General features: G+C 40.1%; 1 protein-coding gene across 1 annotated transcript in view; it reads left to right on the top strand.

The window, feature by feature from the left end:
- The window catches only part of commd10 (COMM domain containing 10), a 63,330-nt gene extending 36,080 nt beyond the window's left edge, over positions 1 to 27,250 (top strand). Inside the window, exons 6-7 of the mRNA XM_073466444.1 lie at positions 26,258 to 26,317; positions 26,650 to 27,250. Coding sequence (XP_073322545.1) covers positions 26,258 to 26,317; positions 26,650 to 26,688 — 99 coding nt within the window. The 3' untranslated portion in view covers positions 26,689 to 27,250. The remainder of the gene's footprint in view (positions 1 to 26,257; positions 26,318 to 26,649) is intronic.
- The last annotated feature ends 355 nt before the right edge of the window (positions 27,251 to 27,605 follow it).

Consider the following 27,605-nt stretch of genomic DNA (forward strand, 5'->3'; position numbering starts at 1 on the left):
GCTAGATGGAAAAGTGGGTTTCCCAAAATGTCTAACTATTCCTTCACTCTTACACAACATGACAGGTCTGCATGATTTCTTGCTTCTACCTCAATTGACAGCTCAGTGGCTGACTCTGACACCTAAGATATACTGCAGGCTAATAAGAGGTGATTGTTTCACATGTGACTGAGCCTCACAGCACAGGTTGAGCTCATTATGCTGTAATTCAGTGTTCTCACTGCCCGTAATGCTCCTGTCTGTAAGGTTCATTTATTATTTAATCCTTTCTGTAGCCATACCGACATACTGTACTGTACAGGTGTTTTAAGGAGAGGAGGGCAGTAGTGTACGAGAGGAGTAGTTAGTTCATTCATTCAAGCATGAGTAGAAAGTGTTAGTAAAAGGCATATTATATACATTTTAATTATAGCTATGTAAATCACCACAATCTTCTAATGAGTTGTAGTTGGTACGTTTGGTAACACAACATTAATAAATACTGTGTAGTTCATCTACAGTGACCTCACTACTAACTTATATATAACTATATATTTACCATTTATTAAAGGGGCTCTGTGGAACTTCTGTGTTGTGCTGGAAGCTGGTCGTTTGTTTATGTTAATGGGCTCCATTTCTAAACTAACGTTAGCTACTGTTGCTCTCTGGCAGCAGCGCGGAGAGGATGAGGCACGCAAAATTGTGCATAAAGTGACATTGTTTTGACTGTCGTGGAAAATCCAACCCAAGTCCTTCACAAAGAAATCCACAGTCCAGCAGCTTTAAACAAGCTAAACAAATTGTCCACGGATGGGGAAGGTCTAATTATTCATGTCACGTTACAGTCTGCTCACATATGGGCAATAAAAAAGTTATCAATTCATGTTAATTGCCACAAATTGTGACATAGAGCCCCTTTAATGTTGGGTATTATAAAGTGCTATGTACATTTTGTATATTGCACATTAATTGCATGCTGTAGCAAAGTGTCACCTTGCTCCAGATGTATTATCTCTTGCCTTGGTGTGTCAATTTGACAGTTTTGGTGTCATTTAAATTTACTCAGATATCTCGCTGGTTAGATGAGTAGCCTCCTTTTAAATCTGCTCAGAATTATTCCAAACACCAAAGACTCTTGGGGCATGTTGATTTTTTTTTTTTATTCCAAAACCAACATTTGAAAGTCAATATCGAAAAAATTGGTAAAAATTGGATGACAAATAAATAATGCAAAATACTGGAGGGAAAATCGGACTGTTTTGAAGGGGAGAAATTTTGATAATTTCACTGTTTATTGCATTTTTAATGACTCAGAGGGTTTATCCAGACCATCATTTTTCTCCCTAATTTTCTTCTTTTCATTCTTCATTCAAAGTAACATGTTACATTAGTGGATTAGTTCTTTGAGACAAGGCATGCTGTAGCAGCTCTGTCCGATATTGTACACACTGTGTCACCACTTGTCTCAATCCAGTAAAACCCTAAACTTATTTCTTTGCTTCTATCTCATGTTCGACCTTTGTTCTTAGTTTAGACTTAAGTAAAACCTGTGTCAAGGTATTCATTTCAGAGAAAAAGTGAAATTGTGACAGATTTTCCATGGCAATATGACTCTCCTGTAAGGTTAATATAAGATTGAGTTCACAGAGCTCTGACACCTTTTCTTTTCTTTATAGAGTGAAGCACAGCTCATTAGCCCAGAGCACATTGCTCAGTCCGAGTGCCTCCTGCCAAAGTCCGCTCAGACTGTGTAGGTAATAATCACCTCTCCAACCTTTAGATAATCGGCGACCCCCCAAAGAGCCCAGGAAGGAGAAAAAGACATGGTGTCAGTCGCATACAGGTGGACACAGGAAAAAAGGGCAATGTATTGTATGACGAGATGGGGAACTATATTATTTAATAACAGCAGGGGACAAGAGATGAAAGAGAGGGATTAATGTATAGGCTTCCCATGGTTTCTTTTATTTGTTGGATTCTGGAGGCAAACTGTTTCACTAATTAGATCCAATCAAAGGTCAAGATATTAAAAAATAAAGATTTTTTGTTTCACTTTGCATCAGGATAATTCAGGATACAGGTATAAGTAGGAGAGGATGTAGGACAAGTAAAAATCTTCCTAATTGTAATGAGATGGAGTGTGACAGGATGTCTCTCCCTAATTAAACACCTTTGAAAGGTTAAAATATTTAGTTTTGTGAGAGTCAAAAGTTACAATACAAAGTTCGAGGTTAGTTAAGTTCATTTCTCCCTCTCTCCATGGAAGTGTCCTATTGCAGGTAGCTTTCCTAATTGGACACGTCTTCAAGTTAAGTTTTGTTTTTATTCAGTGAGATTCAGGATATTTTTTGCCTTCTTATGACAGGTAGTTTGACTAATTAGGCCCAATAAATCTAAAGGTTAAAAACACTTCATTGGAATTTATGACTTAGAGATTAGGACATGAAGAGGTGAAGGGCAGGGGAACAGTGCTGGAATTCGTTGCACACAATGTCCAAACGTATTTGGAGAATTAGCTTGAGAATCCCTAATCACAATGTTTCTCAGAGGCTCTGTTTGACCATTTTGCTCTTTTTTTCAAACTCTTGCACTGCTGCAAAAGGCTAATTAATCTTTTCTGCAGAACTTGCTTCATGATCTCTGACTTTTGAATCTGAAGAGACAGAGCTACCGCATTACAGTTGGCATGTTTTCCAACTTAAATGAACATCAAATCATCTTCTTAAATGCATTCTTGGTGTAGTTTAAGGAGCTTATTATAAATAAACTTTTGGATTCGTGGCTTTAGTTTGACCTGCCCTGCCAGCAGGTTGACTTCTTTGAAAGCCGGTTCATTGTTCAGCACACTGTCCTACTGGGTCTCCCTCCCCTTTAGCACCAGGCTAATTAGGAAAAGGGAAGTCTGGCTTTGTTGATTGCGGGTGGTACAGGGACTTATGGTATTAGAAAAAAAGGACCAATACATGCCAGGGCAACCACTCTCATTCTCTTCTAACTAATATAATGAAGCCCTGTCAGGCCTCTTTCTGAGAAGCAAGGGGCAGTGGGAATAAAAGACGGATTGACAAAGAAATGAAATAAATATGGGCACAGACAGACAAAGAGGTAACTCTCTTGCACAATCACGTTCAGAGACATTCAGGAAACCTTAATAGCAAATTTTATACCGTACATCGATTTTTATCTTTCTCCAAATTGAGTCCATCTTTTCCCCACCACTTATCTCTAACTCTGGTCTTTGCCTGCCTTTTAGACTGTGAAATGGAGAGTGGTAATTTCCCCCGCTTCTTCTCTGTATGTTAATGAAGCGCTAATCTGTTCCTGAGCGAGTGCCTTAATGAGGGCGACGTGCCCCTCGCTCAGGCGGCTAGCTCCCGTTAAGCTACCATTATGGAAATAGCTCGGCACCGCGCGTCGTCCTGGGACCGGACTGAAATGTATGCCTTATTTCCACTTTTAAAGCTTTCTTCTCCCTCCTTAACAAGGCTGGGTGTTCCTCTGAGGGAGCGAGCAGTAGATAAACAAACATGGTAATGACGAGCACGGGGAGAGGCTTCACGCACTTTAAGGTCTGGTCGTTTTTAAGATTCTGGATGTTGGTCGGGCTAAATAGGCCACATAGGACAGATTGTTGGAGATAGAGAGCACAGTGTGAGCCACGTATCAAACCTTTACTCTCAGATATAGACCCCAGTCAGCGGCTTTATTATTAATCAACACAGTTGTGTTTGTATTTTATTGTTCTCGCAGGTGCTGCTCTATGCATGGCCTCTGACAGTCACTGTAAATACTGAAAGAAATTAAGTTAAAAGGGATTATTGACCTTATTTTCCACCAAATTAGTGCATTCCATTGATCACGTCCAATCCTTGGATCCATAACGCCTGCTGATGATGATAATACTTGGCTGTATTTAGAGGAACACCCTAACCAGATTAAAAGGAGGAACAGATGCTGCTCAGAGCTGAACACGTTTCAAAGACTTGTATCAAAGGATATTATGGCTTTATTCATTTTGCATGTATCTAGGCCAGCCCAGCCCCTGCCACTCCCACAGACCACATATGAAGGGCGGTGTGGTGGGATGACTATGAAATGGATTAACTTCTCTCGCTTGCTTCGCTCTTGAAATGAAATTGCTCATCTTTAGGCCTCTCTCTTTGTCCCCCCTCTCATTTTGTTCTCCCATATTCTTGTGTCCTTTCCCATCATCTTCCTTGTTCTGTCGTTGTCATTTTTCCAGTATTTAATGTTTTGAACTGTATTCAAATACTGCACTTAGTTATTTGTAGGACTGCAACTAACAATTATCAATCATAATGACCAGTTTCCACACGATAAGATATTAGTCTGCCATGTTACAATCACTAGAGACTATATCATCTGCCCATTTAACACAATCACTTACAGAAGAAGCTGCCACCACTTTCTTTTCTGCTTTTGGTTATAAAGAAAATAATAATACATAAATAATTGTATCCAGAGAAGTGCAGTATTGTTTACTTTAAACTGACTCCACTAACACACATTAAACATAGCTTAACAACAAGAACATTTAACTAAAGTATAAAATACAGCTCAATAATAACTGTCAACGTTGCTCGGTTGTCACGATTGTTAGCTAAAGCCTATGGCATTTAACATTTCATAAATTGGCCTAGCGACTAGCAGATGTTTTCCCGTCCAAACGCACATTTTTTCAGCCGAACATTGAAGAAACAGATCAGCTGATATTGCCGTAGCGAGAGCAACAAGTTAGCACACTTCTGAGTGAGACTCTGTTTGACTTTTCTATGAAATCCAAATTATTTCTGCACTGCTGATTTATTCCAGAGAGTGGAGTAAATATCCTTGTTGTCTTTTTTGCCTGCTTGGCACTAGAGCTGTTTGAATGTTTTGGAAGGAGGTACGCTTCGATGGAAAAAAGTGATGCACACATGGCCGGGGGGAATTTCAAAATAAAGGCATCACCTAAAGAAGACTTTGCATTGATGGTATTAGATCATTGCGTATCGGTGGATTGTTGCACCCCTACCGATCATTTTCACAATTATTTTTAATTACTCATTTAGTCTCTAAAATGTCAAATGTGAATAAAAGCTCATTACAATTCCTTACATTCAGGAAGCTGGAACCAGAAAATGTCCTAGTTATGGATTGATTGAGTAATCGTTGCAGGTCTTGTCTATGGGAGTCACTTTGTTAAATAAATGTTGAAAAGGAGGTCAGGTGCGGACAAGCTCCTTTATAGTTATCGCCCTTATTTTTCACAGAGACTACCTGATGCTGAAAGATGAGATTACTCTCATGTTAAGCTGGCACTGAGCTGACTTTCTTATCTAGAGCAACTTCCCATCAATGCACAGCTTTTTGTGAATCCCTGAGTCATAAGCACCACGGGAGTAAAACTGCATGCCTGTGTATAACACACTGAGAGTAAAATTTGTACGTTTTTTGAGAAGAAACAAGTGGGAGGTTAGGATGGATGTGGGAGAGAGGTGTATCAAAAAAAAATGGTGCACTCTGCTGCTCACATTACACAAATTCACTACAGAGGCTGAAACCTCAGGATTCCTCTTAAGATGATGAAAAGATGTCTGAGCCTTGTCTCAGATGAGTTTTTAAGGGTGTGCTTGGATTTAAAGACTCTCTGGAGGCTTTTGTTACAAGTTTTCAAGTTCATACATCAATGAAATAGTCATGAACTGCGGCAGTTTGTCAGATTAAGATTGTCAAGCTTAGGTGGTTGGTGGACTGGTTTGATGTTGGCAAAGCTTAATGGCTTGCACTGCTTCCTTCCTCCACCCCATATGGAGAGGTTTAATCAGAAATCCAAAAAGACTCCTACGTGTAATTCCTTTTGTTATGAGTAGTTATCAGTCATGCATCATGTGTGTGGCTACAAAAGGTGAAATGCGCCCAGAACAGAATTCAGACGTGCTACAATAGAAAGCGTGGAATATATGTATTATATATAAAGCTGTTGGGGACAGTTTTGATGTCAAACATCAATAAGTATCTCTGAGTCCTCTAAAAGATGAAGAAAGTGCCCCAGATTCCCTTATTAAAAATTTACAAACTGTTTTGTTCATGGCATGGTGTGTGTCAGTCACGTCTTGGCGCTGTTGGCTCAGCTTTGGGCAATGCTGGCTGCATCTGTAATAGAACCTGGCAGATACATGAAGCTGGATCTAAGAGTGGTTATTAGTAGAGAAAATGACTGAGAAAAAACTCAACCAACCTTAACTGAGTGAGTGGTGTTTATTTAAGTAAAATACTCACGATTTAAAGCTTGAATGATTGATTTCTGTCAGAATCTTCAGGCACCAGAAGTACGTATTGACATGAGCCAGTGGCGATGCATCGAATAAATGAGAGGAGCATTTATTCCACATACGTGTATTGGTTTAGGCTTTTAGGCTGTGAGGCCATGGAGAAACCAGCAACCGCAGCATATGGCAGATGACGCATTGCAGACGCGCCGACTAGAGGGCTGATCTGAACCAGACTCTGTTTCTGTTCAGTGCTGACCACAGTAGGGAGAAAGAGCACAGAGGGGTTGAGGAGCTGTCATAATTCCCCCGGGAAGGGAGGGAAGGATTCCCGTGTGGTTGAAAAATAATGTGGCTCTGCCTCACTAGAGAGAAGTTGGACAGAGCGTGGCTCAGAGAGGGAGGAGAAGAATTGGTCATAGAGCATTTGTCATAGAAGTTCAGAAGTGTCACTGGCACCACAAAACCTCTCCAGTGCCTTTAACTCCATAATATTTGGTTGTGTGCGTGCATACGTCTTTTATATGTAAGTGTTTTTCATTACAGTTAGCGAGAGGCTAGCATGGAGGATGTGGCAGTGGTGCGGTAGTCCCAGTCATCGTCAGTTAGCTCACAGAGGCCACTGATGAGCGCAGATGGTATCATGCTGCTTCTAAAGCACCACAAAAGCACGCACCCAACAAGATGTAAGCCAGATTTATCCCAAATTATAGCTTGACACTCGCCCTGACTAACAATATATTAAAACGCCTAAGTGTGGAGGAAATGAGAATGTTTTTCTACTGAATTTGGTGGTTTGTTTAGTGTGACTTTTATATGAAAACCAGTTGAAACCAATAGTCTCATCACTAGTTGACAAATGTCTCTTTTAGAGCTCGTATTTATCTTGGTGTGAAATCCAAATTGCACTTTTGTACCCACGAGCTACAGCTTCAACTTATTTTTGGAAATGCTGAAGTCAGATCTTTCCGATCAAGTCAGTACACAAAAAGACCCATTGATAATCTGCCTCAAAGGACTCTATATTAGATGGCACCTTTAGTATTAAAACTAGGATTTCTTTAGTAGACTTTTTATTCATTTAACAAAACAATGTGAGCTATTTATAAAGATACCTGCTTGTGGAGTATTTAGGCCTTCAGAAATGAGTTTTGTGGCCAAAATTGTCATTTTTCTGCTTAGAGTTGGTACATTTTGTGACCTGTTTAGAATAATAAGTGTAAACATTGGGCTGGTTCAATTATGAATTATATAAAGTATATATACATTAATTATATGAAGAATAAAGGCAGCCATGTAGAAGTTATTTTGATGGTTTTGTAAATAGCCTACACAGGCGGGTTCACAACAACTGCTTTCAGTTATTTTTCAGTAATGCCACTGTAACTAATGCATTTAAGCAGCAAAACTAGAAGCTGTAGTTAACTTGACAGGAAACAAAATTGAACTTTCATCTTCTGAAATAAATACTTTTAGACAGACAGACGGCGCTCTGGGTTAATCGGGAGGACTGATGCTTCAAGCCAAACTATTTTACTGTATGAATCTGGACTGTGTGTGTGACCTTTTGATGTGTAGAAGAACACAGGACATTATTAACATGAAATACTAACTGATCCTGTCGTTGAGTCAGGACTTATAAGTAATCAGTGAAGTTTATCCGCTGTTCTTCGTGTGCAAATGCGCATGTTAATGGTGAGAAACACATGTTGTTTCTGCTGCTGGACGATCGCTGCAGGTAATTTCATTCATATTTTTCTCACTAAAGGTGACTTCACCCACCTGCATCCCATCTGCTATTGATCAGAATGATAATTTTCATGACTTGTCCCGCCTGATCAACGGACTGAGATCCGTGCATCACTATTATACACAGAGGGACGCACAGCAGCGCTCCTCCTCCTCCTCCTCTTTCTCCTCCTCCTCAATTAAATGTCATTATTACCATTGTTTAACTAGCAACACAGAGTTGGACACTTCCTGAACACACTTGCTCTATTTAGACCAAGTGCCACAGATTGTTTAAATAGGGCCCCATGTCTTCACTTTTGTAAATACAGTTTTGTTGTTGTTAATTCATTTAAACAATATATTTAGTCTAACTCTTGTTTTTTTGTCTTTTGTTATCACATTAATTGACATTGTGGTCCAGTACTGTGTTCACAGTTTCACTTTGCCTCCAGTGAAAACTTCAACTTTATTGGAAGTGTCTTCCGTTTGCTGCATAGCTGTGCACCAACACACATACTGAGGGCAGAAAGGAAAATACTTGACAAAGGTTATATGTTATAAGACTAAACTAGGGGTGTAAGCTGACAGAGGACTTGGAAGAGAAAGGAGGAAGACGTGGAGAGAATGAGAAACACCTTGGAGAAAGAAAGAAGAAGCCTCTTCCTGCAATATAATGCACAAATCAAACACTTAAAAGTCCCGTGTGTGCGCATATTTAAAGGGAATGCAGCACATAACACTTTAAAAATTCAATTACAATAACTGATTGTAACTAATTTGCCTCTCTGGACTATTTATTCATTGTCTACATGTACATTCCCTTTTGGCACAGTGCTATCAGTCCTTAAAGAAACAGGCCATGTTTAAGTGAGAGAGACAAAGAGTTTTTATTTCTGCCATAGTTAATAAAATAAGCAGGACAGAATATTTTATTTAGAAAACAGTAAGGAGCATTTAAATGTTTATCTCTGTGAAGTCCCTGTGTGGTGGCCTCAGCTATTATTTATGAATTAACTGCTAAAAATGCCTCAAAAAATCTCTTTATGAGACTACAGGGGGGACATCAAGCGGAACAGCTGAGCTTGCATCAAACAGCATTTTAACTTTGCAGGAGCTCGATTGCATGCTGATAATAGTAATGTTTAGACAGAAATGGCTCTGTTTGCAACTGAGAATTGAGACCAACCCAAGACACTCGTATGTACCTAAATAACTTGACTGTAGTCTCTTAAAAGTTAGTCAGTCAGTTAGTTAAAAAGTTCCTCAGATAGAACTGAATGTGTTTTTCTAGTTGTGGAGCCCAAAAAGACAGAAAGTTAGCTCTTGAATCTCTGAATTCAGTGTGTATATGTGCATGTGTGTGTGTTCAGCCATGTCTGTAGTGAGCCTGTGCATGTATCTGCATCAGTGCTTCAGTGTGTTTCTGTCATTCTAGTTCAGTTAGTTGCCCACTGGGTGCAGACAAACCCAGCCTTTGTGAGCGTGTCCTGCTGCCATGCTGTGTACTGTACTGAATGGACTCTGGGGAGCAAGGCGTGTGAAAATCCCACCCTTGCCCACCTAGAGACTGTCAGCTGTGTGTTTGTGTGTGTGTGTGTACAAGAGAAAGACAGGCACACAGAGAAAGAGTGTTCTTGTGTGTGTAGGGTGGGAAGTGGTGGGTGAAACGAGACACTGCATCCCGAAACAAAAACTCTCTGTGTCGGACAGTACAGAGAGATTCTTTATTATTCTTTTATTTCATTAACTGGAGAACCTAATGACCTGACGAATGACCCCCAGCAGAGGCCACTCTGTTCTCTCAGTTTCACTGTCGCTGTCTGTCTGTCTGTCTCTTCTCTTTGTCCGTGTGTCCCTCTCCATCTCCTTGCATTGCGCTCGATAATCTGAAAATGCCTTCAGACCATTTTCACAGCAGACTGAATTTGACTTGACATACTGTAGCCTGACATGTGCAGGTGTAACTAATAACATCCATGATGGCTGCATTAAATTAAGGTGTCTCAGTTCCATATGTTCCTTATGTTGTGCTTTAATAGGATGGAGTCATCATTAATGTAATTAGTTACACCTGCTATGACAAGTTGCAGTGATAGGGATGAATATTTTACATACATTACATGTTTTTATTTTAAATATTTACATATCTTCATTCATCTTCATGCGTCTTGTTCCAGTCTATTTTCATATAGTTTTCAATTACATTTGCTTTGAGTAGGATTGATTGACTATTGAAACCTGTTTAACACACATTTGTGCCGTCACCAATCAGTACATAAACTGTTGTTTTTACACAGTATTTATACCAACTGAGCCTGAAAAATATTAGTCTTATCAGTTTTAAAGGTTCTGCACATTGCTACACGTGTTTTTAATTAATCTGGTTGATGAGAACTTTTAGTCAGGTCCAAGTTGTTTGGAGCTGTGCTGGAAAGACGTCACCAAGTCTGTAAATTCATACCAATGCCCAAACAGTGCAACAAAGCTAACAGAAACACAAGGAAGCTGTCAAGTTTGTCCATACAGGCTTGAGAAGAGGTGTAATCAGGCAACATAATTGAGAACACCTTTGTGAGTGGGGAGGCTTTAATTAAGTGTTTGCCACTACCACACTACATTAGACAAAGAATAAATGCTGTGTGTTGATCATGGAAACAGTTTTGAAACATAAGATGTGACTTTGAAGGGAGACTTTTCAAGTTACATGACCCAGGTTTTGTTAAAATAGCTGGAAAGTGCTTGCGTGCCGAGGGCAAGATAACATGCTGCTGAGTGGAATATTTTGGTAAGCTGTCTAAAGCTGCAGCAATTAATCGATTAGTTGTCAACTACTAAATTAATTGGCAATTATTTTGACATCCATTTATCTGTTTGAGTAATATTTTAAGAAAAAAAAGGTCAAAATTCTTTGATTTCAGCTTCTTAAATGTGAATATTTTCTGGTTTCTTTACTCCTCTATGACAGCTTATTGAATATCTTTGGGTTGTGGACAAAACAGTATATTTGAGGACATCTTTTTAGGCTTTAGGAGACATTGATTGTCATTTTTCACCATTTTCTGACACTTTATAGACCAAACAATTAATTGATCAATCGAGAAAATAATCAGCAGGTTAATTAACACTGAAAATAATCGATAATTCAAAGACATTCAGTCACCTTGTACATGCAATAAATGTCCTGTGTTTCATACTGTGGTCTTGCGTGCCAGATGCCATGTACCATGCAAACACTTGTTGCTCTATTAATAACATCTGTGTCTTAAATCATCATGGAACCTTTCCAGAATTGATGCCTGAGTATGAAAGGCAAAAAATAATTACTATAACAGACTGAGGAACCTTTGGGTGTCTCCCTGTCTTCCTGTTTCCTCCCAGTGATTAATACACAAATGGATTTCTCACAGGGAAATCATCATCTTCCATAATGGTCACTCGTGTTCGTGCTGTACTGGTTCTTGCTGCATAGCATGTGAAGAGTCAAGAGGCGGATGTTGGAGCTGTATGCTCTGGTGGAAGCCTAGTCTTGTTCCCATTGTCTCTGACCACAACACAGGATGTGGTGGATTGTAATTGGGGAGGTGGATGGACAATACGCACACACAAACAAATAACGAACAGGCACACACACTCACACTGCACAGACAGGACATAGGTGACCTCATCCATGTGAGACAAAACCAATAGGCAAAACTGTCGTTGTCCTATTTAACCCACCACCGAGGATGTTATTTGTTTAGCCCCGGTAGCTACCTCCTGCTGCTCATAAATGTCAGGCCTCATCATTGAATGAGAGTTTGCTGTACAATTTGACTGTGCAGGGTGTCAAAGTGTGTTTAATGACTTGAATACAAGTGCTGTGTTTTTATTAAGCAAGTTTGTTATGTCTCTTTTATTCACAACACAGTTATTGTCTTCTACCTTAGTCAGAGCAGCCATTTAGCACAGTGGGTAGTGTTCCCATTTCAATGAAAGTTCACTGTTCATTTTGTGTTCCTGGAGGGAGATTGTCCTCAGCAGCTCCACTATTAGTGAGATATGTTCAAACCCTGTCTCACCCTCTTTTTCTTCTCCTCTATTAATTCTCCCTCTGCCTCCATCTCATCCTCAAGCCATCCCTCCGTCTGGCTACCGTGTCTGTTTGGGTGTTTGTGTTTGTGGCCTTGCCTCTACGAGCATGTAGACATATGCCCCGTTCCTCTTCTAATTGGTCCTCTGTATTCATGTGGGGATGCAGAGAGAGGCAGGCAGACTGCAGGCAAAGCTGACTCTTAATAAATGTCAGCCAGCAACCTGGTTACGGATGGACAGCTCACTGATGGGCTGTTTATAAGAAGGCATCACTTAATGCAAGGGGAGACAGCAGCCGAGGTGAAGTTACAGAGATAAAGAACAGGAATACATCAAGAGAGGGTGATGCATCTTACCAACGAGAGACGGAGGAAGGATGAGAGAGGGGAAGGCAGACATAATCACCTCACTGGGAAGAAGGAGACATAGATGAATGATTGTGAAACAGCATGGTGTGTGTGACATGAGGGAGGTCGCAGACAGGAAGCAATGAATATCTGTCTGTGAGTGTGTGTCAAGAAAGCTCAGCTAATTATCTAGTATATTTACATCAACTGCCCATCATCCTGGGTCATACAGCTTATTAACATAACATCTTTTGATTGAGATTGCATACAAACTTGTTAGCAAGCAAGCACAGAAGTTACAATGGTTAGCAAAAAGTTAAGAATAAACAGTTGAAACAGTTGGATAAAGTTAATGGATATGTGGTTCAATTCACCAGCTAAAAGTAGTGTATGGAAGCTGCTGTGAGCGTTGTTGTCCTTTTAGTTTCCTGTCCGTTTAGCAGTTGGCAATCACCTCTCTCCTCTCTGCGTCACCACACTTTCACAACTCCTTTTATTTTTTTGAGGCAGCTGTCTTTGCCTCTTTCTTCTCTTAGGAGGTACCAGAACAGCAGGGATAACAGAAAACACTCTATAACCTTGATTACTGTTGCAATATAGAGCTATTTAACACTCATTTTGAACAGAAAATAATGCTTACAGCTGCTTTAACAGTTGAAGTAGCTAAAAGTAACGGCTAAACAATAAGTAATGATAAATCAAGTAAATAGTTTAAAGGTAATGGATGAAATAGTTAGCTATAAGCAGGCTATTTGATAAACAGTTGAATAGTATCCAAAAATAATGGATAAATGAATGAAATAGTGAGCTAAAAGTAAGCTAGCCTAATTGATAAACAGTTAAAATATTGGATAAAACTAATGGATAAACTGATGAAATTGTTAGCTAAAAGTAGACTAACTGACACAGTTGAATGGCTGGTTTAAAATAATGCATAAACTGGTGACATAGCTAATTAGAGACTGTCTTGTGATGGGATCACACCAGCCACAACGCCATTCAGCATGTTCATGTTCCGACCCCATTAGTACCCAGTAGTCATTACTACATTATTTCATTAGTGCTCAGTCCTGATGGATCTGACCACACCAAGCTTTAATCTCGCCTTCATTTTGATCTCAACTACACCCCTGTGAAGTTTTGTGACTGTATTTTGTGCGGTTGAAATGCTATTGCGCTGACAAAGATCTGTCCACAGACCGACAGAAAGGCAGACAGACGAGTGGGTGTTGAATAATATCCAGTCTAAAGCCTTGTCCAGTCATGAGAACTGATTTGTTACATGCTATATGCACATCGAGTGTATGTTAATGTTTTGTTAATGGGTGTGTGAGCCTTTGTAACTATGTATACTGTACAGTATATGTGCAGCTTTGTGTGTGTGAGTGTGTGAGTCTATGTGTGTGTGTGGGGTGGAGGTGTTGGTGGGGGGTACTTAGTGATGTCTGTGTGTGTTTTGACGAATTCATCCTGTCAGGACTGGAACCTCATCGCTCCTGTCTCCGTACAAAACAAAGCAAAAGCCCCGTTTGTTTATTGTTTTTCCTGCCTTGTTTTTCTTTTGATTGTTGTCAAAGTTCCCACTGTCTCCCCTTGGGTAGCAGCTGACACTCCACTCTTCTATGCTATTATTTACTCCCTGTGGTTTATAGAGTTTAGATTGAATGAGAGCACTATCAAAAGGCCTGTTGGAAAAGGAAGAAAAAGTTAAGAGGGCTAAGATATTCCGACTGATGGAATGTTTCTAGGCCTCTTCTTTCCCAAGTGCTTTTTTCCAAATCATAGAAATGAGAGACACTGAGTGACATGTTGGCCCCTTTACATATATTTGGGAGGCCCTTACTGTACCGGAAGGGTTTTCCATCATGTCACAAGTCGTCTCTTCTCTTCTCTTCTCTTCTCTTCTCTTCTCTTCTCTTCTCTTCTCTTCTCTTCTCTTCTCTTCTCTTCTCTTCTCTTGATATAATTTAGAGAATAGGACAGTATCTGTGTGTCTTTGTGTGGGCCTGCATCTCTGTGCGCACATATCTGCTTTTGCTCATTCCTGTTATAAATACCAGAGGTGATTGACGGTTTCTAGTGTTTGGCTTTGACAGCTCTTATTTGTTGTAGTCGACAGGCTTTTAGTGAATGGCTGACGTTTTGAGGTTCCATGTCTGTCACTGTGTGATGGCTACAGGGCACTCTTGTGGATGCGGATACCAGTTCATGGTGCCCCTCTTTCAGTATCAATGCACAGTGCATATGTGGCTCCTACGGGTCTGTTTTTCTGAACGCCTCTCGGCTCAAAGGGTCATGGGAAGATTAAACATGGTTGTTTTTGAGCTATTGATTTCTTTTTGTTGTTGCTGACTGGCACCAGTGGAGTTTTGTGCAAAGCCACTGGCTACAGTGCTTGTCAAATGATTCCAGGAAACTGACACATAAAAGGGGGTGAATATTGTTGACTGCAAATTTAAAACGAAAGATCCAAAGCTATTGAAGATTGGACTTCAGAACCAATTTTAATGCACACTGGTACATTTTATCAGCCAAATGGATACCCGCCCAAACATTTTGTGCTCGATTTTGTGGATTGGCTACTCTACAGTTTAGTTAGGCATAATTTTACTAATTTTACATTATGCTGATCACGTGTAGGAAAACTAGTCTCTTTCTCTTGATTTGAAAAATGCTCTGTGCTCTTTCCACCTGCATTTAAAGTTAAATGCATCAAGTTCATTCCAGTTTTCTGTGTGTTGCAAAGCATTTTGGGAAATGACAAAACAATCTATACTTATAGTATATAGTTTATAGGCTTTTGATCCTATCACATGATCATTGCAGATGAAGTTTGTCAGGTTACCATGGAAATGTAGATTTCTATTTTTCCTTTTAATTTTTTTTAATAATTGGATTAATTAGACCTTCAGGTGAGATTATTTTGTCTGTAGTTTCACTGTGTAAGAAACCAAAAGTAAAATGGAGAGACTTGAGAAAGGTTAATGGAAAGTGGGTCAAACGAAAAGTAAAGGTAGCCTAATTAAGTGCAGTAACTGCTGGAAAACATAGAGAAACAAATCGAGACGCACGAACATGAGAATAATGAAAACGTTTCTTTCTTGTTCCTACAGTTGAATGTTTGAGCTTCACTGTGTAGAATGATTTATGTGCAGCGTTGTGACAGAATGCTAATTTCACATTCATCTGCTGAAAGCGTAAATTTTGTGTGCTCATTGAAAATATGTTGGTTTGGAAGCTAAGTCCAATACTCAGCATGCACAAGGTGCGATGTGGATACTTGAAGCCTCCGGTGCACAAGACATCTTGTGTTCAGAAGTTAAACTTTTGAACTGAAAATATATTTTCATATTCATATATTCTGGAGTTTTTAATGAGGGAGAAGAAATAGATGCCATACAGAGATGTTGTATTCCTTAATAGATATGAGAAATTGTTATTTAAGGACATTATTTAGACATCAATAATAATAATTGAGCACTAACGTGGAAATTAATCTGAGTTCACACTAAATCCTGATCAAATGCTAATAGTCTCTAGTCTTTATACTGGAGGCACATACCTGTCAGCTAACAGGCTGAGGGGATACCCAGCAGCATGCCAAAGTTTGAGAGATGCAGTTTCTAATCAGTTGTGTCGTTTCAAATGTTTTGGGGGTCAACAGTTACCGTACTGTAATTACCTTCTTATGCCATCCTCTTCCTGTTTGTAAAACGTAGTCAGAGATCATATTAGACGTATGATATATTACATTTACTTTGATTAGTGCACACTAATGAGTAGAAAGCTATTAATTAAAGTCAGCATAATGTTTAGTCCAATTTGGTACCTGTTATTCTCCCCTGATGACCCTTCGACCTGTCTCCAATTCCCCATATGCGTCCCTCCTCCACAGTGAATGAGGTGGCCACAAACTAGCCGATCCTCAACAGTGTTGATGAGGCAAAGACAGATGGATAGAAATGCTCGGGACATAAAAGAGGAGGCAGCACACCTGTAGCACCGAAGCAAACAACAAAAATCTTTATTGAGACATTAAAGGACTGTGTTTTGACAGCACAGCTGCCTTTGTATCTGTTTTTAGTGACAGACAGCTATGCAGCTGAACAAACACGCTCATATACAAACACATGCATCCTCTCAAGCACACCAAACAACCTTATTTACAAGAAAAGGTGCCCTCACATTTGCTTTATGTCTCAGTTTCTCTTTTTACAAATTGAACTGAAATCCAAAAACAAAGCAAAGTCGAGTTGTGAAATACATTTACATCTTCTTCTTACTTCATCTCTGATACTTAATTGGAAAATACTACGCTGTGTCTTCATGCCACAGTTCTGTTTGTGCTGTCACCTGCATGCATGCCCACTGACAGTCAACCGTCCTCATGTCCTCATAAAATAACTCCCGCTGATCATCCTTCAGCAAGATGGCAGAATGCAGCTCAGACAGCCAGGGAAGCTTGTGAATGTAGGCTGGCACAAAGACAGAGAGGAGGACAGGCAGACAGGTTGGCAGACATGTGAGCATTGTAAGCTAACTGACAAACAGTAATGACACACATACTGTGGTAGCTGCGAGCTGACCGACAGACAGAGAGACAGAGAAGCAGTCAAGCATGCAGACGAGTTGATAGAACAGATAGGAAGATAGAGCAGCAGTCAGTCAGTCATCTGGTTTTTGTAAAGATGTGTGTACCCATGGCAACACAACAGTGTGACAACAGGGACTGAAGTTTTTTTATTTTCATTAATACAGGTCAGGATGTGTGGTGAAGCCAAAAAAAACATGTGTGAGTGTGTAAATTACAGTAAAGTAGCAAGGAAAGGAAAAGGAAGGGTGTATTTGTTATGAGTGTGTGTGTGCTGTGCTGTGAGTAGGAGGGATAAGGGGTTGCCACAGTCTGACAGCTCGGCCTCCTGTGCACTCCGTCTCTCTCTCCGTCTCTTTGTCTTTCACTGTCAAGATTTCTCTCCGTCAGGAAAAAAGTCAACGACCAGGCAGCTGCCAGAAAGCTCCAATTGGACAAACTGTCAAAGAGCTCATAGTCAGAGAAGACACATAATGTAGCAAAGTCACAGAAGACCTATAATATACCATATCCTCTCTCTGCAGAGCACTTGAGCTGGGGAAATTACGGTAACCCTTTCTTTTGATGCTGATTTAATGCTGTCCTGGTGTCATATTGATAGGAGCAGAAAAGCGTTTGAGTAGAGTAGGTAGAATAAATATGAGTTTGATTTAAAATTCTCTGCCAAAATGAACGGATTCAGTGCATGTGTTGAAACATTTATGCCATTTGAGGTGCCAAGTGGGATATATCAAGGTCTAAGAAATGAACACGCTTACTGTTGTGTGTAATTAACAGTAGGACGTGGATCTGTTTTTGTTTTTATGCCACTTTTATGCCAAGTATGTTTTTGGGTTGCCAGTCCATACATCTGAAAGTCCCATTTTTGTGAATGTGATATCTCATGAACGTCTCGAGGGAATTTCTTCAAATCTTGCACAAATATCCTCCTTGACACAGGTATGAACTGACTACAATAGAGTGCTGTAGGGATAAAATATTCTTGTAGGTTTATCCGAAAGTTAGCATCGCCCTGGTTCCCTCATCAGGAAAGCCAATGGGATATGCAAATCGGAAATTTGGATTGTACTACACAATTATTATACATGTTTTCCAAGTCGTAAAGTTTGAGGCCTGTAAAGACAGACAAGTGAGTAGATGAGTCTCCGTGTTCGGCATGATGACGTTTAATATCCCTGACAACTTCTGTAGTCTCATTTAGCCACTTGTTAGCAACCGCCGCTTTTTAAGACAAGTAAATATTTTTTAATTCAAACGTGGGGTATTTACTGAGGCATATTATGTCGTAGAACAAACTGTGAAAATCTCTTAAGCTTGTGTTGACCACAGACCTTATTACATTTCATTCATACCATCATCATTACCATCATAATGTTCTGAAATGTTCTTTTCTGACCATTATGTAACACCATAACTCAGGAACAGAAGGAGTGATTGTGACCATAATTCACATGTTGTCAGCCACTGAAGTCGTGACACAAATGTTTGGCTGCCCACCTTGAAACTTGTGATTGTATAGATCTTCTGTGCTGCTGGGGTGAAGATGTGTGTGAAGCATACACATTTCAGAATCAATAATTCCCTCGTGTTCTGTCAAAATCAGCTTTATTGGCCAAGCGTGTGAACAAATACAAATGATTTAACTGATTTTTGCTTCTCCTTTGGACTTCACCACAAGCCCAGTAGTTTTGCTGATACTGAGCCTCAGGTGATTGTCATTGCACCATGTGATGAAGCTCTCTATCAGTCCTCTGTACTCCACAATTCCTGAATTGTGCTGTGTCGACCAGTCAAGAGCATGCAACAGCACATGCTTGGAAGATTCCCTTGCAATATGAACAGCATGTTCCCTGATTAGTTCATTATCATCACTACTTTACATAGTTATGAAATAATTTATAGTGTTTAATAGTATTAGAAATCATTGTCCAGTGTTTTGGTGTCTGATGCCTGAAGCCTCAAACCCAAACTTTTGATCTCCTGACTGCTCGCTGTAGCAACACACCCACACCAATGCTGCCCTTTTCATCCTCTTACTGCAGGGCTATTCACAGTACTAATGCCTGTGTCCTTCCTCCTGGACAAACTGCCTCCTCAGACTAAAAGGAGGTTGGCAGCAACTACAAAAAACTAAAAAAATAACTGCTACATTTATGCAAGCAAACAAACCCTCTTAATGTTTCATAAGTAGAAATTACAGTGTGCTTTCTAGGAAGAAGATAAAACTAGTAGAATTGAACATGAAATGAAAGGTACAGAGCTAAAAGAGAGCCAAAGAAAACTTTATTATAATGATTCTACATCAGCCGCACTAAATGTAAGCTGCAGTAGAGATTGGCTGAACACAAGTACACTACTAAGACCAACAACCCTGGCACACTGAGCACTACACTGTACCCAGTGTCTACCCAAACACTTAGAAAGCCATTAAAGTCATTCCAAAAATGCAAAGGGTTGCGAGAGACTCGGACGTCTCCTTCAACAGGAGGCTTTTTGAATTGATGCCCTCAGGGCCACTTCCTTCCCAGGCCTAAACAAAGAGGGTTTTTTTTGTCATATAGAGCAACGACATATGTGAAACTTTACTGTAATGTTTTACAGTACTATACTGTGTGAGTCCTCTGTGATTCAATATGATTCTTCACTCTCTGTATGCTATCATTATATTTTCCTCTAAGTACTCAATATAATTATAGTCAAAATAGTTTTGATCACTTGTTTTTTTTGACAAACACCACTGAGAGGGATTTATTATGAGTATTTCCACATTGTTGGGTCCTATTAATGTCACATTGTCTCTTAACTTATACTCTTTTGATTTTTGATTTTTGATTGAATATTGACTGTTATTTCTTCTCCTTTCTGCCATTAGGTGTGTGAGTTTTTTAAAGTATACAGTACGTTTGCACTTGTTTTGTTGCTCTTACTATCATGTCTTGTAAGTGGTCTGTTCAAGCACCTAGATGAAGACTCTTAAAGTCTTGGTGCCTCAGATTCCTTTCAGACTGCCAACCAGTACCATGGACTTCATCATAGCACAGTTTCTTATTTTTACTAAAACAATATTGATGTTCTTTAATAATGGTAAAAGAATATGAAAATAAGAGTACACAGCAGAAGCAGTTTCTGAATTCTCAAATGGTGATCTACGCAGCTGATCTACTTTTCTCCAAGCACACATGTCATTTCAGTATACAGCACAGGATTGATTGGCACTTGTTGTCGACACTTGAGCCTGATTTGCTTCACTCTGTGTCTGTCTCTGGTACGAACTTCTCCATGCAATTTTTAAGATTACTTGCAGACAGTTTCACACAGACACTAAAAAATGTCATCCCATTTCTCTTTTCCTCTCTGTGTGAATTTACAGGCAGCCTTGTTGTTATATTAGATTTGATATTACATTTCTACACATAAGACAAATTCCTTCTGTCAGTGAAGTCTTTCTAGTTTGATGTTTCAGATGCTTTTGGTTGTTAGTTACAATGCAAGCTCTCTTGGGTTCCCACGATTTTTCATGATTTTACTTAAGCCCTCATTTTTGTCAGTGTGTTTCTTCACGTTCTCCTCCTCTGTGGCTTTGCCACTCATTTGTGTCATATCTATTTCTCCCCTCCCTTCTTTGTTTTTGTCAATCTCTCTTGCTTGTCATCTTTAACTCACCCTTCCTTTCTTTATTCCCTCCCTGCCTCTTTTTCTTTCATCAGTAAAAAGTAAGAAATTCAGTTCTGAGAAGCACTCAGAAAACTCAGGGAAAAAAATCACTACTTTGACAAGTGTTTCAAATCCACGGTATTCTTTATGCACTGAGGCAAATAATTAATGAAGAGTGCCTTTTTGCGTCCAACCAGCCCCATTCACACATACTCCTCGTGGTATCAGTATGCCGCTGCTCAATGCAGTACACCATGGTCTCATATAAACTGACATTACTGACAGTAACCACTGAATAGGATAAAAGCGCCTTTTATCAATGGTAATACACTGATCGGTCCACTCAAGAACACAAAAAACCTCTTTAAAGTGTAGAATCAGTCTCCTTTTGACATGAAAGCAGCGGTTGCAGGTTGTTCACAGAGATGACATCAGATGAGTTGCTCTGAGCTGGAGACAAAATATACTTTTTCCGTTCTGAACTGCATTTGCATTTATTTTAAAGGAAAATTATCATTTATCATACTGCAACTATAATTTAAGTCGAAACCGTGCAAAACTCATGCACAAAGTCAATGAGACGGGTTTCACAGGTTGAACTAAGCAGGCAATCGGACCGAAACCAACCCTGCATCAAGACAGTGCAGGGGACTACATTGATGAGGGCGAATTGGTGAGATGATTGAATACAATTCAGGAAGTGCAGTTAGTGTAACAGATTAATACATTGTTTTTAATACTATCAGACAGGATTTTACAACTGTTATGACCCCAGAGGTCATATGAACATTTTCATGTTTTCATATTCTTTAGTTTCCTCTGATTTAATCTCTCTGTCTTGTTACCTGTGTGAGTGCGTGATTGGCTGCAGGTGTGTTTGGCTGAGTGAATGGTGAGTGTGTGTAGGTTGTCTGAGGGAGCTGATTGGTTCCAGCCTCCAAGCCAGAAGTTCTAAGGCTGGCTCCTCCCAGTTCACATGATTAAAAATTATAATGGCTGCAACTGTTTTATCCTTAGCCATTACAGTTGTGAAGAAACCATTTGAAAAAAGGGGTATTTGATTGACCAACAGAGCCTGGTTCAACTTCCGGACAATGTCTACAGTTTTTCATCCATCCAGTACCTGGTAAACATTTTGCTAAAAAACAAAATTGTCACCCAATTGGTGGGGCTCGAGGAAAAGTTTGGGAATCAATGAAGACAGAAGGCTTCATCCTCTGGGGACCATGAATGTCTGTAAAATATTTCATGGACAAGTGGTGGACTGAGTGACTGGCCATCAGCTGCATTTACATAGTCCCTTATATTCCACTTATATTCAGAATAATAGCCCAGTGAGAATAAATGCTTGAAGGTAAAGACCTCAGTTGGAAAAAACTCCTCTAATCCAGCCTGATTGAATTTTCAATCGAATTGAGAGAGGTGGTGTGAATTTTTGATAATCCATCAAATAGAAAAATGTAAATGTAAACTCTTAATTTGATGGTTTCTCTCTCCTTAAAAAACATATATTCTTTCTGCACTTGTTCGTCTCACATGGGGGTAATATTAGGTGACATGAATGAGCTTAAGGAAAGGGGAGAACATGGGTAGCAAAACAAGCTGTTCTGTGGCTGATACGTTCTTGATGAGCTGTGAAGGACCTCTTGCACTCTCCCCATCGAAAGATTGCAGGATAAGTACAGTACCTGCTGCTGCGATTGCTGCTTCATTAGAAAGAACAGCAGAAACACAAGCACTGTTCCCAGGACAGGATGTTGGTCCATCTTGAAAACTGTAATAACATGAACCACTTATTTTTCTTTTGTTGTATTTGGCAGATAAGGCGCTTTACAGAGAGGTGGATCCACTTTGTGCATGTCATTAAAGTTATATCATGAATAAATGCTTTGGGCCATGTAGACACACATCTTATCCGATCACTTTTTAAAAGAGCTAAGTTGGAATCTCTGATCAGAAGGATTTCATTCAGGTTGAGGTAATGTTGTCCGTGTAAACACAGCTACTGTTGTCCATCGAGCTGCAGCTCAAAAAGCCACAGTTTGGATGGATTATCCACTGCTTGATTGAGTCTTGAGTAAAACTTGAAGTCAGCACAAACTCTAAATGTCTGTAATAATCTTTATAATCTTTGTTTTCTCTTTCAAATAAGTTTGGATAACCTTGGGGTTTGTTTAAAGCCTGACTCTCTGTGTTTTTCCTCTTGTCAGACGTCTTTTCAGCTTTATTGTAACTCTCACTTCAGAAGATTTCAGAAACCAACTTCATACCCTGGTTGCAATAAACCAGAATTTTCTTAACATTGCTGTATCCTCAGTTTGAGTGTGAGGGCTTATGCTGAAATCCATATAGAGCTTTGACAATTATCCTCCCCTGACTTTGTTGGCTCATCTGGGGAATTGTACGAGTAACCTTGTCGAAAGCTATTAGGTTTATACTGAGGGCTGCAACAGAAGTTTTAGTCCCACTTTTCAGCAATTATTGAAGTTGGGAGTTTTTTTCTATGTTAGTTTATTCTCTCTCATGTGTTGGTTCTCCCTTAGTATGTAGCCTATATTGTAATAATACTCTCTAACATGTAGTGCATGTGGAACACCAGATGCAAGTGAATTCATGATTATCTTCATGTGTTAATCCTATTTTCTGTATCTTGACACACAGGATTTTGGCACTGAGACAGATAAGAATGTGTGGGTGTGTGTGTGTGTGTTTGTGTGTGTGTGTGTGTGCATGATTACTGGTTGTATAGGGCTGTGATGATGAGGATGATGCATCCTATCCCCATTAGTGTTAGCCTAGATCTGTCAGAGCCTTGTTGGGTTACTGCCTGGCAAAATCTCAACCCCGAGGAACAATGGGATGGGCTAAACCCACACATACACACACACACACACACACACACACCCTTGTGCCTACGTTCCCATGACAAAACACTGTTTCCCTGTTTCGCACACACACCCAGCTGTACCTGGAAGTACTCGTCAAAATCCTCCGTCAATCTCACAAATGCGCACATGCACGCAAACACACTTTCATCTTCAACCCCTGTGTAACAGACAGGAAGTGTTACGGCCTGGTTTGTTGTCTTCACTTTATTATTGCTCAGTTCTGATCGACATCACATTTAACGCGCTCAAACTGAATTTTTTGTTGCCCTCAGTCTCACCTCTGTAAGACTACAATGGAGACACATAACTAGTGTTCGTTTCTGTTTCAAACTTTTCTGTTGCTGTTCCTGTGACCCCAGTGCACCAAAGACCATCAGCACAGATAACTGATTATGCAGCACTGGTTTTCTCTCATTAGAATAGTGTTTGCCACAGTGGGGATCAATAGAAAATGGAAAGGAGTGAAGGGGGCCGCCGTTGGAAGCACAGGGTGTGTTCATCGCTCAGCTAATTTAGCTGCACGCTCAGTTCTTAGTTCAAATCAAATAATTTCCTAACTGCAACTTTGTAGATATACTTTGATCTGCATCGTCTTTTCATTAAACACCTTAATAAGTGGTTTCATTACCATCATTCAGAGGCTGTCCTTGCAGCTCTCCCTCTGCCGCAGCCAAATTCAAGGCTGTCCTACATCCTCCTTGTGCCGTGCAGCTGCTGTGGAGTGGAGGCTTTGACAAGAGATAACATTTTCCCTCTGCGCTCTCCTTTATGGACTTTTAACGTTGCTTCTAATTAATATCTCTGTCATTAATTTGCTGTGACACATGGCCTCCTTCTCTTCATCCATCCGCCCGACCAGCGAGCCAGTTAGATTCAAGCCCCAGAGCTCCGTTTAGTCTCCAAGAGCCAAACTGCAGGGAGGAGAGCTGCAGATGGGAGCGCGCAATCAGACAACTCCCATGTGGTTTAGACTTCTTTTCTTTTCTGCTGTTTCTTTGTGTCTTTCTTTCTGCCTTCCCTCATAGTTGGTGCCAGAAGTTCGTTGCTATTACCAACATTCAGCGTGACGGTGCTGAGTGCACTTCTCATTCTGCGCTACCTAAAAAGCATTTCACACATTTTAACGATTTTCTCAAGGATGGTTGTTGATAAATTGTCTTGCTATCAACTCCACTCATGCTGTGGATTATTGTCCAGCTTTCTTTTCTAATGGCTTGATGATGACGATGATGGCAGTCCAGCAATGGTTGCCCTTGTTTTCTTGTGTTTGTCTGCGGAAACTATTTTCCCTCAATAGTTTGTCAAGTCTGCTGTCTAGCAAAAGGCTCCGTGGTAAACCTGTAAGCGTGACACAACATTTGTTATGGTACTGAAAACGATTATAACTAACTTAAATATATTGGAGCAGTGTTCACAAATCTTGATTATAGATCCCACAAGACACAAGCTTCCTTATCCATTCCATTGCTGTAAAAAACTGCTCACCTTTAATTTTTCTTGTCACTGTTGTTATATTAAGTTACTTAATTTTAGCAGATACGTGGGGTTTTACTTTCTGTAGCTCTGATTCAAAGGAGAAAGGGAAAAAGAGACAGGCAGAAGGAAATAAAGAAGTAAAGAGACATTTTTTCTCTGCATCAGACCTGTTTTCATATCCAAAATAGCCTGTTATCTAATCGCTCTGTACATATTTATTTGTGGTTCCCTTTTTATAGGATTTCTTTGGGGTATATAAATTCCCTCTGTATTAGGGAATTAATTTATACAAAGGAAAGGAAGGAAGTAAATTAAGAACTCATTAATAATTGTTGTATAGTTGTATATTGCAATAATTGTTGTAACAGCAAAATCCCAAGGCACACCTGGACTAGCCTCACCACGTCCCCTCAGAGTAACTGTGAGGCAAGAACTGCTCATCACTGCAGTCACCGCTGTTTCCCACTGTCACTCCGACCCATCAATCTCACCCAGCTGAGAAAACTGTCTCCTGTCACCACAGACATACATCTCCTAGCCAAGTTTAAATGGGTCCCCGTCTCTGCACCACATGTCAGTAACTGAAACTGTCTACAGCCACAGAAACTTTAAGCTAGCGATACAGAGGAAGCTAAGCTAAGGATACACAAATAACCACAGCACACTGAGAGAAAAGGAGAGAAAAAGCTGCCTGTAGTAAAGAAACACTGGTGACTTTAAGCCATGGGCTGCACTGGACTAGACAATATGTGTTTAAAGCAGGAAATTAGTTTGCCATAATGTTCCATGTCGGCCTTAATTTTCCATATCACATCGCATGCCTTCGCAAGGCTACTTTTAGTGTCAGTTGTGTTCATGGTGATGACATTCATGCTACATAGCACAGGCTGCACATGATGCAGCCAGTCTCTTTTGAAAGTAATTCAACGAGAACGGAGAACAGAGTGGACAGTGAGTATGCCTTCGGTGTATTTTTAAACACTCTGATGGATAAGACTTAGAGGATTGTCCGTACTGGCCAGAGATCAGTAATAATTAATGAAGGTTTTTATAGAAAGCACAAGACTGGAGAAGGCTTGTTTCATGACTCTTATGCATGTGCTCTTATTGCTGCTTTTTTATCCTCTGCTCCGTCGATCTCCTACATCTCTTTGCTTCTTATTTGTGAGGTTGTTTGTTCCCTTCCGCTTTTATGTCTCTATAGACCTTTTCTAACCCACATCTCTCTCTTTCTCTCTCTCCTTCCAGGTCCAGGAAAATGTCTTTGTTGATTTTAACCACCAGGAGCTCCTTGAGTTCTACAACAAGGTATTGCAATGTTAGTGTGTGTGTGTGTGTGTGTGTGTGTGTGTGTGTGTGTGTGTGTGTGTAAGCACACGTCCTGTTTGTGTCCACTTTGATGTCACGTTGTATATATATCTTTGTATTCAGTGGCTATCTTCCATCGCCTGACAAAGTCCATCTGCCTGCCTGTCACCCCCATACTTTGATACATTTTGTTTCCCTCTTTCGTTTTTTTTGCCTGGCTTCATCTACCCTTTTCCTGTGTGTGTTGTGTGTGTGTGTGTGTGTGTGAGAGAGGACTTCTTTTATGTACTCTTTTCTTCCAAACACTCAACCTTTTCTTCTCCTTCTTCCAGCTTGAAATCGTGCAAGGACAGTTGGATTCCCTGACTTGATGCCTGGTGCTCTTTGTACAACCAAACACACAAACGCTCTCTCTCTCTCTCTCTCTCTCTCTCTCTCTCTCTCTCTCTCTCTCTCTCTCACACACACATTGTTAGTGTTTTGCTGCCAGCTATGCCAGCTGTTGGAGGCCTAGAAAGTCTGTTCTTGCTCTGATTTAGTCTAGAAAAATGTCAAACTTTGGTGTGAAGGACTTTCTTAACCTTCTGATCACCATTTAAATCAGATTTGCGCTCATAACTTAGAGATTCAAGTATTTTTATGTCTCCGTCAAGGAGATGGTGGGAAAATTCACCCTGTCGATATAAATTGTACTGAAACAAGTCTCTCTGTACCATTTTTCTATGTCCTGTAGTGAGTAACTCCATGTATGATTGCTCTGTAAATTAGTTATAATAAGATGTTTAAATATGTGCCAATCGTCAGTGATAATGACAAAGGAAATACAAGGAGATTAAATGTGATCCTGAGCTGAAACAAATGGATTTTTGTAACTTGGTGAATGAACTAGTGTCCATGCCATTCTAATAAAATCTGAAGTGGAGGTGAAATCCATCCAAGCTGTTGTTATTTAGTGAAGGCTCATTATTTCTCATTAAGACCAACCTGGACTGCTGGTTCAACAGATGGGAGTTCTGGGAGGCGCAGCGGACCTCCAGCGAGTTTGTGTGTGTTTGTGTGTGTTTGTGTGTGTATGCATACTCTTGCATGTGTCTGTTGGTAGATGGATGCACACATATGTCCTTGTTCATACATCTGTCCTAACTGTGTGTGTGTGTGTGTGTGTGTGTGTGTGTGTGTGTGTGTTAATAACTTCTCTCTTCCACTCTTTGAATTCAAACTTGACAGGTTCTCAGATTCCCAGGTGTTATTCTCCCATGCTGACAACCCATCTCCATCAGATCTACCC

Source organism: Pagrus major, chromosome 5 (assembly GCF_040436345.1).
Source record: "Pagrus major chromosome 5, Pma_NU_1.0".
Lineage (NCBI taxonomy): Eukaryota > Metazoa > Chordata > Actinopteri > Spariformes > Sparidae > Pagrus > Pagrus major.